The sequence below is a fragment of the Montipora capricornis genome, chromosome 3 (genome assembly GCF_036669925.1).
Source record: "Montipora capricornis isolate CH-2021 chromosome 3, ASM3666992v2, whole genome shotgun sequence".
NCBI classification, from domain to species: domain Eukaryota; kingdom Metazoa; phylum Cnidaria; class Anthozoa; order Scleractinia; family Acroporidae; genus Montipora; species Montipora capricornis.
In genome coordinates this window covers 43,133,704-43,146,203 of record NC_090885.1, presented here as the reverse complement: position 1 = coordinate 43,146,203, position 12,500 = coordinate 43,133,704, and the positions used below count along the sequence as shown (strand labels likewise).

Here is a 12,500-nt window from a genome sequence, read left to right as displayed (position 1 = left end):
TTACTCGAATATGCATATTGGTCATTTCTAGTCTCTAAATGAGACAGTACGTTGTATGGCCTAGCCAATGGTTGTTGCTTTGAGACCTTGCGAGAAAATAGTTTCTTGTCACAGAGCCGGTTTGCAATAAGCGATTCCCGTGTTCGGATATTTATTTTTACACATCATTTCCTCACTAAATGCCTTTGAGGATATTGTCAGCCTGAAAGTCTGTTTGCTTTTGAGGACCATTTTGTTTTTAATTTATTCCCATGAGTTTTTTTCCCGTATTAAGGACGGCTTCCTCTGAAATAGAAAGAAAGGGAATTACTAACATCTCCCAGATCCTTTGGATTACGCGCCTTATTCGATAGATTCGCATGTCGTGTTTCATCGTCACTGTGAACAATTTCAACTCGCAGGAAGTGACTTTCGCGGGCGCAGCAGTTTCTGAAAAAGATGAGAGGCTACTAGTACCATATCTGCTCAAAGTCTTAAAAAATGTTCTACGCACCTCTATCAAGAATCTCGGAATTCGGCTTGGGAAATTCCCTTGAAGTTTCGAAATCTTCCATGGGTACATCTAAGGAGAAAAAGATTATCAAGTTCATTTTTTTACTTTGCAATGCAAGGAAAAATCATAAACCAAGAACAGATAATTACAAACATCATGGACACAACAACTAAATACCTTGTCCAAGTAAAAACCTTTTGCTGTATTGGCAGAAAAAACGAACTCAGTTGTGCGAATATTTGGACAAATAGGGGTTGACATCAAAGATCACACAAAAACAAATTTATCGACGATTTTAGTAGTATTAGCTCGACATGTACTTGGATTTGCGCAATTGTAAACCATTTAGTAACCGTAATTTACAAACATTTGTACCAATTTACAATATTTTTAGCGGGTGTGACTTTCATTGACGAGTTTTGTAGAAACATTCTATTGCATCAGTTGCAACAGACGACCATTTTCACAAACGCGAATCCGTCTATTCTCGGCAATGCAAACACTAACATGTTTTTCACGCATCATAAGTTCAGCCCACCACAGTACATAGCGACCTATTTCCCAGTGTTTGCGGAGAAAAGTCCTGGAAGCGAGGTTTACCACATAGTTTTTCGATAGCGTAATAAGGTTTCAAAAGTTCTACGAAAGAATGTATTCAGGATATCTTTAGCCTTGGTCAGATCTCTCCAAAATTGATCAGCATAAGTAATATTACGCGACCGCAAATTAAGAATGATGTATTGATATTTATTATATGGAGGAGAGTGTTTTACTGGGAACTAAACCACTCGTAGATTCCATACGCCACTTCATCCGGGACCCGAGTGGCGTATTTTCCGTATGTCACCTTTGTGAGTGTAGTATCGTTCAATGAAGTCACGATTTCCGCCTTTTTTTCCCGCCTTTTTTTTTTATAAAGCCCACCCGTATTTGTAAAACTTGACTACTTTGAAACACAATAAAATCGGAAATGTTCAATATTTAGTCTCCATATAATAAAAAGAACATTACACGTTGGCTCGAAGATATGAATTTTATGTTCTCGTGGCAAGAACAATATCTCACGAGTGAGCGAAGCGAACGCGTGAGATATTGTTCTTTCCACTCGAACATAAAATTCATATCTTCTCGCCACCGTGTAATATCCTCTATATATAGAGTAACACAGAATCGATGCAAACTTTTGTTGTCCAATCAGACGGTTTAGATAAGCTGAAGGGATGAGCATAGTAAAACCTATTAAACTACTGAAAGGCTTTGGTTATTTGTGCATGTTGAAAGTGAATATAAATGTTAAATGTGGATTTTCATTCATTATTATGTTACGAAAATGTAGGCCACGTTACCGAGATGTAACGAGTCTAAACATTTCAGGACAATATCTCGAATAACCTTTTTAAGAGAAAAAAAATGTTGTTATGAATGGAAAAAGTCCTTCCATGTAGGAAAGTTGGCCATTAAAATTGCCGAACAACTTGTGGAAAAAATCAATGCAGCTGCCCTCCTCGCTTAAGACTGACTGGGGCCTAAGGAAGTTCGCACAAAAACCTTCGACAAAGCGGTGATCTAACCCGAAGGTCGTCGGTTCAATTCCCAACTCCGGTAAGAGTTTTTCTCTGTCCTTGTGTGCGCCCATTTCCATTAGTAGGACTAACGCTCACATGGTTCATATGGGGTAGAAACCTAGCACTTCACATTACACTCTAATCAGTTAAGTCTGTTCAAAAGACACCTTAGGCACCATCAGAATCTGTGGTAAAATATCCTGATTTTGAAAAATCGGTCCACTAAACTAAATACGACTTTAAGAACCACAAGATTGAAATTTCTGTGCCAAATTGTGTTTGGCGAAATGGCATCCTTGAACTTGCGCGCTCCCTTTAAGGGGCTAATGCCAGATCTAAGAATTAGAGAATGCGTAAATCATGCGTACCAAGAACTTCAGAGAAACTCTGTTGCTAGTCGGTACAGAAAAGGAAGTACTTTAAACTCCTGGATAGACCATAGGCGGCCCAAGCTCGCGTTACGCGCGAGATGTGACTGTCAAAGCGTCACGTCAGCGACAACACTGTTCCAGTCAAATGTTTTTGTTTTTTAACAACGTAGCAAGGAAGCGGAAAGTTATCAATGAATGAACAAAATAAAGTAAGTTAACTCACCTTGTCTATTTTGTTTTGTCTTTTCGGGCTTTTTTAAACTGTTTTGCAAGGGCGGATCCAGGATTTTTCTTAGGAGGGGGTGCACCACTTAGGAATGGTGTCGCTGACTGGTGACGTCATCTGGGGTGTGCAAAACCCTACACCCTCCCCCTAGATCCGCCCCTGTTTTGGGACGTTGTTGTTTGAGAGGCTGTCGTAATCTTCCTAAGAAAGACGATTACGACAGCCTCTCAAACAACAACGTCCCAAAACAGTTTTAAAAAGCTCGAAAGGACAAAACAAAATAAACGAAGTGAGTTAACTTATACCCCATCCACACCAACAAGCCATGTTTAATTAAATTGGGTTTAACAAAATAAAAATCAGTCACAGAAAAATGTAGGACTGACTTTTCCATGGGATTCAGGTTTGTTTCAACAAATGCTTTGACCTGTTTAACTAACATGTTTAAAACCTGTGAATGGGGCATTACTTTATTTCGTTCATTCATTGATAACTTTTCTTTTCTTTGCTCATTTGTCGTGAGCTCAAAAAACAGATTCGTCTAGAACAGTGTTGTCGCTGACGTGACGCCTGGGCAGTCACGTCTCTCGCGTAACGCGAGCTTGGGCCGCCTATGAGTGGACACGTTCCAACTGATTGACTACAATTTGAAACAGCAGTGCAAAACCCAAACCACAGGTTACCCAGGCTCACTGTTTGTGTCACATACGGGTTCATAACATGAGTCTTTATAGGGGCCGATTACATGAGCCGGGCTGGTCGGGTTTGCCGGGATGAGTTTCAGTCCGGTATTGCATGAGGCGAGCCAGCCCGGCTTGGGGTAAATTTAGAATATGTCGTGTGAAAAAAGATAACAACAACAAGTGGAGAGACGTTTGTCTCGCTAAATTTCTATTAACATTCACCATTCTACAATTTAAAGAAGCCTTAAGGTTTGCTATCATATACATCTTTTATTTAAACATAAACAAACGACTATTCCGTGGGCCATTTTGCTCTAAAGTGGAGTAATGTGGTTAGAAATCGCTGGCCCGGCTAACCGGGCTGTCCCGGTGAACGCGATTACATGAAAAAATCTCACCCTGGTTTGCCGGGATCTCGGCGAACCGGGCTGAGATTTTGCCACGTAATTGCAAACTTGATTTATGGTGTTTTTCTCAGACGTGCCGGGTTCTCGGCTAAACGAGCTAGCGCGGATAACCGGGCCAGCCGAGTTTAGGTCTGGAAATTTGCTGGAAAATGAAAATAAAAATCGATGAAACTTACCATGTGGCGAATCGTTGCTGTCCTTCATATGCACGCGAAGTTTCGGGGAAAATAGTCGCCTTCACCTCTCCTTCATAGTGTAGGTGCAAATTTCCAGACCTACACTTCGTGTCTTCGCCCCATATATGTTCTCTATATTTACTCACGTTATGAAACCCGTACGTGACACAAACAAGAATGAACCTGGGTTACCTGTGGCCCCAAGAGCCTGTTTGGCATGATGAAAAACACTTAGCGAGTTAGAAATAAAGGTTAAATAATGAATTATTTATCAAAATGGAAACGTCATTCAATTGAATCCGGCTCAGTGACCTTAGCATTAAAACGGGCGGTTTACAGAATATTATATTTGGAGTCGACTTTCAGCCTTCAAAGTAACCTGCGATCAGGCGTACTTTTCCTTAGACAGGGTGCGAAAAGATACTTTTTAGCGCCCTTTCTCAAGAAAAGTACGCTTGATTGCAGGTTACCTTCAAAGCCGCATCGCATCGATCTCATCTTAGCCCTGAGAGTATTCGAACATTTGCTTCATCGACTATGAGATCTCGATGCCGTTGATATACAAATTTTCCACGGTTGAGTAATTTCTTTGGAGTGATTTATGACCATTTTTATCTTCTAAAGGGTTTCCTTAATTTGATGATCGTGAAACGAGAGAGACAAAGTATTGAAAATGGCCGCGTATACACCCTGGTAAAGGATGACAAATAAACTTAAATACATACGTTGATAGAACTCTCAGTAAAGTGGCTGTTTAGATGGAAACTTGGGTCTATATGCGTAAAAACTCCAAAAAATGTCGCTTCATTATACCAGCAATGGTTTTATCCTGCCAGCACTACAACCGGTCCCTGATTTTTTTTCTTGGCCTAGAAAAGTTTTTTTGCTTGAGACGAGATTATAGCGACGTTTTAGAAGATTATTGATCTTTGAAACAAATGGAATTATCAAAAATCTATAAGTGATTCTATTGACTAAAGGGAATTTTCTTGACTTAAGAAGAGCATTTGATTCTGTTAATCATTCTCTATTGTTACACAAGCTTAACCAGTATGACACGAGAGGTGTTGCTAATGACTGGTTTCGATCATATCTTTCCAAAAGAGAGAAATTCGTATGTGCTAATGCCGTAAATGGTTATAGTTCTACTTCAGTCCCTGTTACATGTGGAGTTCCTCAAGGATTTGTGTGCAGTTAGGACCTTCGCTACTTTTGTTGTATATAAATGATCTACCCACAAGATCTAGTCTCAGTAGAATTCACTAATTTACTGATGACACTAGTATCTATTTCTCTGCTGAATGTTCTTGAACAGACAATAAATAGTGAGCTTAAGTTGGTTGTAGACTGGTTGATGTTCAACCGGTTCGCTTTAAATATCCAAAAACCAATTTCGTACAGTTTCATTCCAAAAAGGTAACGCCTCCCCTCCCAGTCCTTACCCTCCCCAGTGAAAGACCGATCTGCGTTAAAAAGAAAGATTGTGAACAAACTTACCAACTGCTTCCTCAATGTTTTCCACCATTCCATCGCCTTCGTCATCGTCGACGTCTTCATTAGGCTCAAGGGGGAAATCTGAAAGGGACAAAAATGAGCCAAGAGTTTCATTGAGAATTTTGAACCCTGGGGGTGAATAATTGGCTGATACTGAAGAAACTGTATGCAATCTGGAGTAACAAATTGTTTGAATGTGCTTACCCAGATTTCGGTTGGAGTGTTTTGCTTCTCCTGGATGGACGAAGCCAGCTGAAAGGAAACAGAGGATTTAGTAACCTCATGCAGCTCCGCAATGACCCATGATTTCCTGATAAAATTGCGAACTGGTATTCTGAAGCCTTCAGATCTTCGATCACACTACCGTAACAAAATTTATTTTTCTTTTCTTTTCATCTTTTGGCATTTTAAATGTACGAACACGCACCTGATACATAGCATTTTAGGACACATGAGGCCACTATAGAAAACGCCAACACTGCGGGCATCTGCATATTTATCTCGCTTCTGTTGTCTTGGATACCAAAAAGGAAAGATACAAAATTGTTATCACTGAGTGGAGAAGACAGAAATGAGTAGTGATGCCACATATCAGCTACAAAAAAAGGCAATTACGTATTAGGGTAATTAACGTATACTGCTATGCTCGCTTGTACTCTGCAGTTTAATGACCAGTTTTTCGCAAATATCTGGATAAGAGATGAGCTGGAGAAAGCAGTTGCAACTGAGGAATTTCATTTCGGGAGACGAGATCACATAACTTACCTCACCCCTTTCTCTGGAATGTCTAAGGGCTACGAGTGTCTTTCTTTTCATACGCAAACGCAGCTGGTAAGCAGCAGCTGACGAACCAAACAATATCGTGTAAAATAATCCAGTCCGATAATCTAACGATTAGCCTGGTATGGCACGAGCTTTTGAATAAAATTCGAAGCGATAAAAGTGCGCTAGACGTATCTTAATGCGTGTCTTTATGGTCGGGTCGATTTCAACAACAGCACTTTCTACAACTGACTCTGTTCGCATGCATGGGGAAATATCTTTGTGAGAAACTCCTTGCCTCTGTAAATTGAACTTACATACATGCATACATACTTAAGTGACCACTCCCCATGTACGCTTTTCAGGGCCAATGAAACACAATCAACGAAACGACAGAACTGAACAGCAAAAAATAAGAACTGTTTAGAAACCCAACCCGCTGGAGGCAAACCAGTTGGCTATTTACAAGCGCGGCCGGGATGTTGAGCCAGGGACAACTATGATCAAATTTAACGAGTGATCAGAACGAGTCTTTAACCCGGCAAAAGCCATACCTACTAGGCCGCACTGCCGCACGTCAACTCTTTAAATCAAGCTATTAAAGGAAAAAATTGAGAGTGTGAGGTCTACAAAAATAAAGCAACTTACTTTGCTCAACCCGTCACAAGATTCTAGAAGCCAGTCCGGATTTCTCCAGACCGAGAATAAGCAAGTGTGAAGCTCTCATATGTGATTTACAGTGCGTAAATTAAGTCGAATAAAGGATATTCAATTACCCTCAGGTTAAGAAATCTCTTTTACCAATTTGTCATGCTAAGATACATCTGCTCGCCAATTTTTCATGCTAAGATACTTCTGCTTAAGAATTATTCACGCTAGGATACTTCTGCTTAGTTCAAACGAATTTAATAAACAGCTTTAAAAAACCAATCTAATCAGTTGTCAATCACGGGAGACTTGATCTTTTTACTACTCAAATGTTTACTCGAATACTTATGTATGTTTCATTCCTCCATCCTTGCTTTACTTTTTGTTTGTCCTTCTTTATGCTTGCTTGCTTTTCGTTTTCCTGCTCCTTGCTTGTTTGGTTGTTGTGTGCTTTCTTCTTTTCCCCAACTGCTTTCTTTTCATTCATTTTTCATAGTCTTTCCTCAGTTTAAATATATATCTTTAATTTGATTTTATTATATCACTAGATAGGTCCAGAAAAGGTCATGCCAATAAACAAATTCTCCTTCAATTTACCATAATCAATAGTGTTATGCTCCACAATCCAGTGTTGATTAAACTCAGCATGTTTTCATCACTTCTTCTAAAGTAGGTGGTGGCCAATAGACCTTAACACGGTTAATGACGCCATCTTGGTTGGGGGGCAAACACGGCTAAATTGCAGTAAATGTTTCCGGGGATTTTGGCTGATGTCTATAATTATGGTGAGAAGGAAGCCAATTGATTGGTGCCATTACTCGACTCTGCAAGGCAGCGCGCGCTTACGGCTTCCCGGAAACAAAAACAAAAAACAAACTCGGTGATCGAATGATAAAACAATTATTGAATTCGGTTATTGCAAAATATCGTGACAAGAAATCATGATCTCTTGATCGTGATTTGTCAGATCAATTATTTAATCAAATAATTGATCTGCTCGCCACTGACAAATCAGAATATTTTGCTCAACCTCGTCCAATAATTGTTAATTATTATTATTATTATTATTATTATTATTATTTTAGCTATTTAATTATTAAATAGACCTTAACTTTCATAGCTTTTTATCAATACACCTCTTTTGTAAATAGTGTGAAGTAAAAAAAAACATGAACCATGACTCAGTAAGCTGTGCCCAGTAGGACCTTTCTGAAAACCACCTACGTAACCGAAAGCTTCCTAATAAAAGATAAAAGATTAAAATCGTACGTTTTGGTAATTCAACTGATACTGGAAAATTGAAACAGCGAAAAGAAAACTTGTTAAAACTCACATTTTTCGGCGAAGAAACTTCCTAAAAGATCTCTATTTTACAGCGCTTACAACTACACGAAGAAGACCAATATTTACCGATCGAGTTTTATTTTAATGAGGATGTCGAAAGAGGAATCAGAGCTAGGAGTCCACCAGTTTTAAAAAACTGGCGTTTTCAAGGAACTCAACTGGAAATAACTTAAGATTGTAAGTGCTAATAATGATCTTCAAAGGTACATACTAAAATTTCAGCAATTTTCTTATTAAACGAGATGCTTCCGTGCATACTGGGTTGCCTGTGGTACATGCTACAGAAAATCAGAAGGCACTGAATTGTGTGGTATTGAAATACAGCATTCCAGTCTCTGAAGAATAAAAAATAAAAGAGTAGCGAGAAACATTGGCTTCTGGGCTGACATGTTGATAATTTTCAAGTTCCCTCACAACTTCGTTTCACCACAAGTGTGCCCTCTGAGCATCTGACAGTTTTGTAATACTAAATTTCACTGAAGTCAAGCCCTATTCCGCGGGGTTAGTGTTAGGATGGGAGACCAAAACAATAAACCCCTCATGAAAAACAGAAGCATCTGACCGAAAATACTATTAACGCTAACAAATGCGAACTCAGCAAGGTACAGATTTTGTTAGCTTGCTTTATGCAAAACAAATATTGATGAAAAAGCAAATAACAATTGATACACAGTTTTTAGAAAGAGCAGAAGGAAGTTTCCGGGACGGTCGATCGAGAATGAAAAAATATTTACGACATGAAAACAACTTTAATTTTGAACCGTGAATATAGAATATAAAAAGTTACGATCAGCGACAAACATTTTGGGAGATTTTTTGCTACGTTTAAGTAAATTGCAAAATCGAAAGTGACATGGCCGGAATTCGGCGGGCGCCGTGATTAAGTTACCCTGGCATGTTTACTCGCCAAACAGTGAAGCATCTGTGTCAAATGATGGCAACATACCGGGTTTTTGTTACGTGTAGTTTCTTTTTCCGTCAAGTGTCATAAAGTTTGAAATGAAATGAGCGAAGTCAAAACAAAGATCACAATCGCCCAACTCTTGTTTATGTAAAGTCAAAATTTACTCTCCAAGACGCGTACGACGTTATTTATAACCAGGTAATTCCATCATTTTGGAAATAGCAGCTACTTTATTATTCATCTGCGTCACAAGTTTTCACTGATTTTGGGGCTCATTTTGTTGAAACTCAAGCACGCTTCCAACAGGCCTGTGAACCCTTCCTGCTGACTTTTCATTATTGAGCTCCATAAGGGTATATTTTGTTTAAGGATCCACTAAAACGCCATTCGCGTTAAATGACTTTCGACGCAGGCTAAGTTAATGATTCTACTGTGTCCACCAGAGAAATCGACGCAGTTCCACTACCCTCTCGATCCTAAGAAAATACCAGGGGAGTGACAGGCAAGACTTTTACCGACACGGAAAAAAAATAAATAAATAAAATAAAAAAATGAAAAAAAGAAAAAAAAGAAAACAAACAAACTAAACGCAGACCTCGACTGGGTTTGCCATAGGCAACCCAGTAAAAATAAAAAAAACGAAAACAAACAAACTAAACGCAGACCTCGACTGGGTTTGCCATAGGCAACCCAGTAATGAGTTCTTCTAGTGATTTATTTGTTGCGTCAAAGATCGAATTGATTTACCTACTCCAGGTTACTTAGGTAAACAGCTGGGCAGATAAGCTCTTCGTGCTTGACGTGTGGGTCTATATATGTGCTTACGGTAGGTTTTTTTTTTTTGACCGGGTTTTGGCACCAGTAACAACTCCATTGACGTCTTCGGAAAAATCGTGATTCCTCCTCGTTGACGAATTTCTTTAATTGACTAAACGCGCCGTCGTCGTAAAGGGAGCTTTTTTTCGTAATTTTAACTGTCGAGGTATTCCTGCCAAAAACGAAAGGACGTGGCCAAGGTTGGAATAGGCGGAAGATTAAGCTCTTCCATGATTCTTTGCATCAGCCAAGAAATCCAATGTGTACTTGTTCAATTTTTTTTCCGGAAAGTGTGAAATCACAAAATTCCCGCCTTTGAAGTATTGATGTGAACTTATGCCACAAATATTATTTCAGAGCATAAACGGGTAAAGGGACTGAAACCCTTTTTTTGCGCCATCTTCACGAAAATAATTACAAACATACCTTTGATCTGTTAAATTGTGAAACGTGAAATGGTATTGATCAAATGACAACATTTTCCAGATGTTTGAGACACGTATTTGTAAATATTAGATGTGGAATATCACATTGGTAGATGCAGGGAGATAACAGAAAATTTCTTCGGACATGGGGGATTATAACGCCTATCCCGACCGCAAGGAAACGATCTCAGCGCGAAACGGTACTTACCGTAGAAGTAACTTGCGTCCCCTCGCGGCAACAATAAATGCAGACAATTCTAACTTCTGCAGTAATTAAAATTACGGCCAAACAATGATTCCTGAGCGTTTTCCACAACTAACATTCCAGCTAACTGTCGAGTAACAACACACTACTTTAGTACAAAATATGCCATGGCTCTGGTCCTTTTAAACATTTTTATCATAGACAAGGGAACACACGGTTTTCAGTCAGGGAAAGCTGGTGTCTTGAATATTGTCATCTGTCCTACAGTATATTTCCGAGCAAAATATAAATCAACATTGAGATTGGGGAGAGGGGATAGGGCGGTTTTTAAACGGAAAAGATTTGACTGATTTTCTGGAGTACCCAAAATGTCTCTGTCTCTCAACAGGTTTTGTCCAAGATTGTAGGTCTGAAAACTGGCATGGAAAGTGCCATTTTTGGTGGTAAAACTCGCCGAAGCCCCTGGTGTACTGGTTGACATCATCAGTTTAAAGGAGAGCGTTCTTCAACTCCTTGTCCAACTTAAAATTACAATTTCAAACAAGCCTTCGAACACGAACAAATTTGCAGAATTTTAGGTTTCATTTCTGTGGGATTTAAATTTCCATGCCCAGTTGAGTGACACCGTGTCATTTCCACGCCTTTGTTATACCCTGGAATCCTTCCGTAAGTTGTTAACAGGCTACGCGAAGAAGGGCAGCAAAAACAATAACAGTAGGCCAGCACTGACCCATTTTCCTCTTCTTTGCTTCCTTTCCAAAAAAACAACTTGCAGACACTTTCATCATACACCAGAAAAGAATATAATTGGCTTGCGGCATTTCGAGGAATTTTATATACATTCTGTACATGTGTTAAATTTGTAGAATTAAGCAACACAGTGACTTCATAAATTTTAAGTATTTCATACGTGGAGAAGGTAATATTCCATTTCCAATTTCCATAGCTAACCAGCTAACGATTTTAAGTAGTCAAATTGCTGGTCAATAAAATTTGAATTTTTTCATCTACTGAAACATTAAAGCCAGCATTAAGGAAAATAGATGGAGACGTCGATTAGCCCATTCAAACGAAAAAAGCCCTTACAAATAGGTAAGGATTACTCATTGAAATATCATGGCCAACTTCGGAATGGTAACGTTCTCTAAGTATCCAATAGGGAATTTAAGAAACGGCGACGGCGACGGCTACGACTACGACATCGCCACAAAACTGTAATATCATTGGTTAAAAGGGCATAAATAATCGTACTGCAACAGCGCTGATTTTAGCAAGTATCTTAGCGGTCCCCTGCATAACGCCCACGTGAAATCACCAAATTTGAAGTTTTGACAACAACGTAAGCATGCAACGGAGATCTTTCATTCTATATTTTCACTCAGAAACCGCTCGTTCCAATTTACTTTTAGGATACTTCGCCCACATTGCAGAACGTGAACGAGACTGAATAATCGCGAAAGACTTCTGAAAAAGCCAAGTTATATTTGAGGTGACGTTTTCGTCGACCGTCGCCGTCGTAGATCTTAAATTCCCTAATATTAGTATATGCTACAACTTTTGCTGTTCATTAACCACAAAGGGATATTCATTCAAGCGAAAAGGTGAATATCCACCACTAGCCACCTCCACTTTGGTGAATAATTGCTAATTACAAGTAATTTGAAAGATTTATTAAAATTTATGCCCAGATACCTAACTTTGAGTGTCACCAAACTTGTTTAGCTAATGATGAATGAAAAGAAATCGATACCTGGTTCTAACCTTACAACACTCAACAATGTTGTGTCATGTTCCCCTGATTAGAACTACTTTACCCGTAAACCTTAAGAAAAAATTCTCACTAAAATCTAATCTAGTTCATGTCACAATCAAGATTCAACTTTAAGAAAAACTCCAACAGTTCAGATAAATTCGATGTATCGTAGGCCAAGCACAGCAGTACGGCAAATGGGGTCCAATTAAAGAAACTCTGTTGAGAGAG

General features: G+C 39.1%; 2 protein-coding genes across 3 annotated transcripts in view; both read right to left on the bottom strand.

Annotated features, from left to right (window-relative positions):
• Positions 1–6,981, bottom strand: part of LOC138043227 (uncharacterized) — a 16,144-nt gene extending 9,163 nt beyond the window's left edge. Inside the window, exons 1-5 of one of the 2 annotated variants that reach the window (XM_068889387.1) lie at positions 6,826–6,981; positions 5,843–5,929; positions 5,620–5,667; positions 5,419–5,496; positions 494–562 (exon numbers count right to left, since the gene is read on the bottom strand). In XM_068889387.1, the coding sequence (XP_068745488.1) occupies positions 494–562; positions 5,419–5,496; positions 5,620–5,667; positions 5,843–5,909 (262 nt within the window). In that variant the 5' untranslated portion in view covers positions 5,910–5,929; positions 6,826–6,981. Of the gene's footprint in view, positions 1–493; positions 563–5,418; positions 5,497–5,619; positions 5,668–5,842; positions 5,930–6,180; positions 6,321–6,825 lie in introns of those variants that run through there. The other variant, XM_068889388.1, reaches the window with a different exon arrangement.
• Positions 6,982–11,303: 4,322 nt separating this feature from the next.
• The window catches only part of LOC138043226 (coiled-coil domain-containing protein 186-like), a 34,742-nt gene continuing 33,545 nt past the window's right edge, over positions 11,304–12,500 (bottom strand). The window contains exon 20 of the mRNA XM_068889384.1: positions 11,304–12,500. This exon is cut by the window's right edge and continues 166 nt beyond it. The gene's annotated coding sequence lies outside the window, so the exon portion shown is untranslated.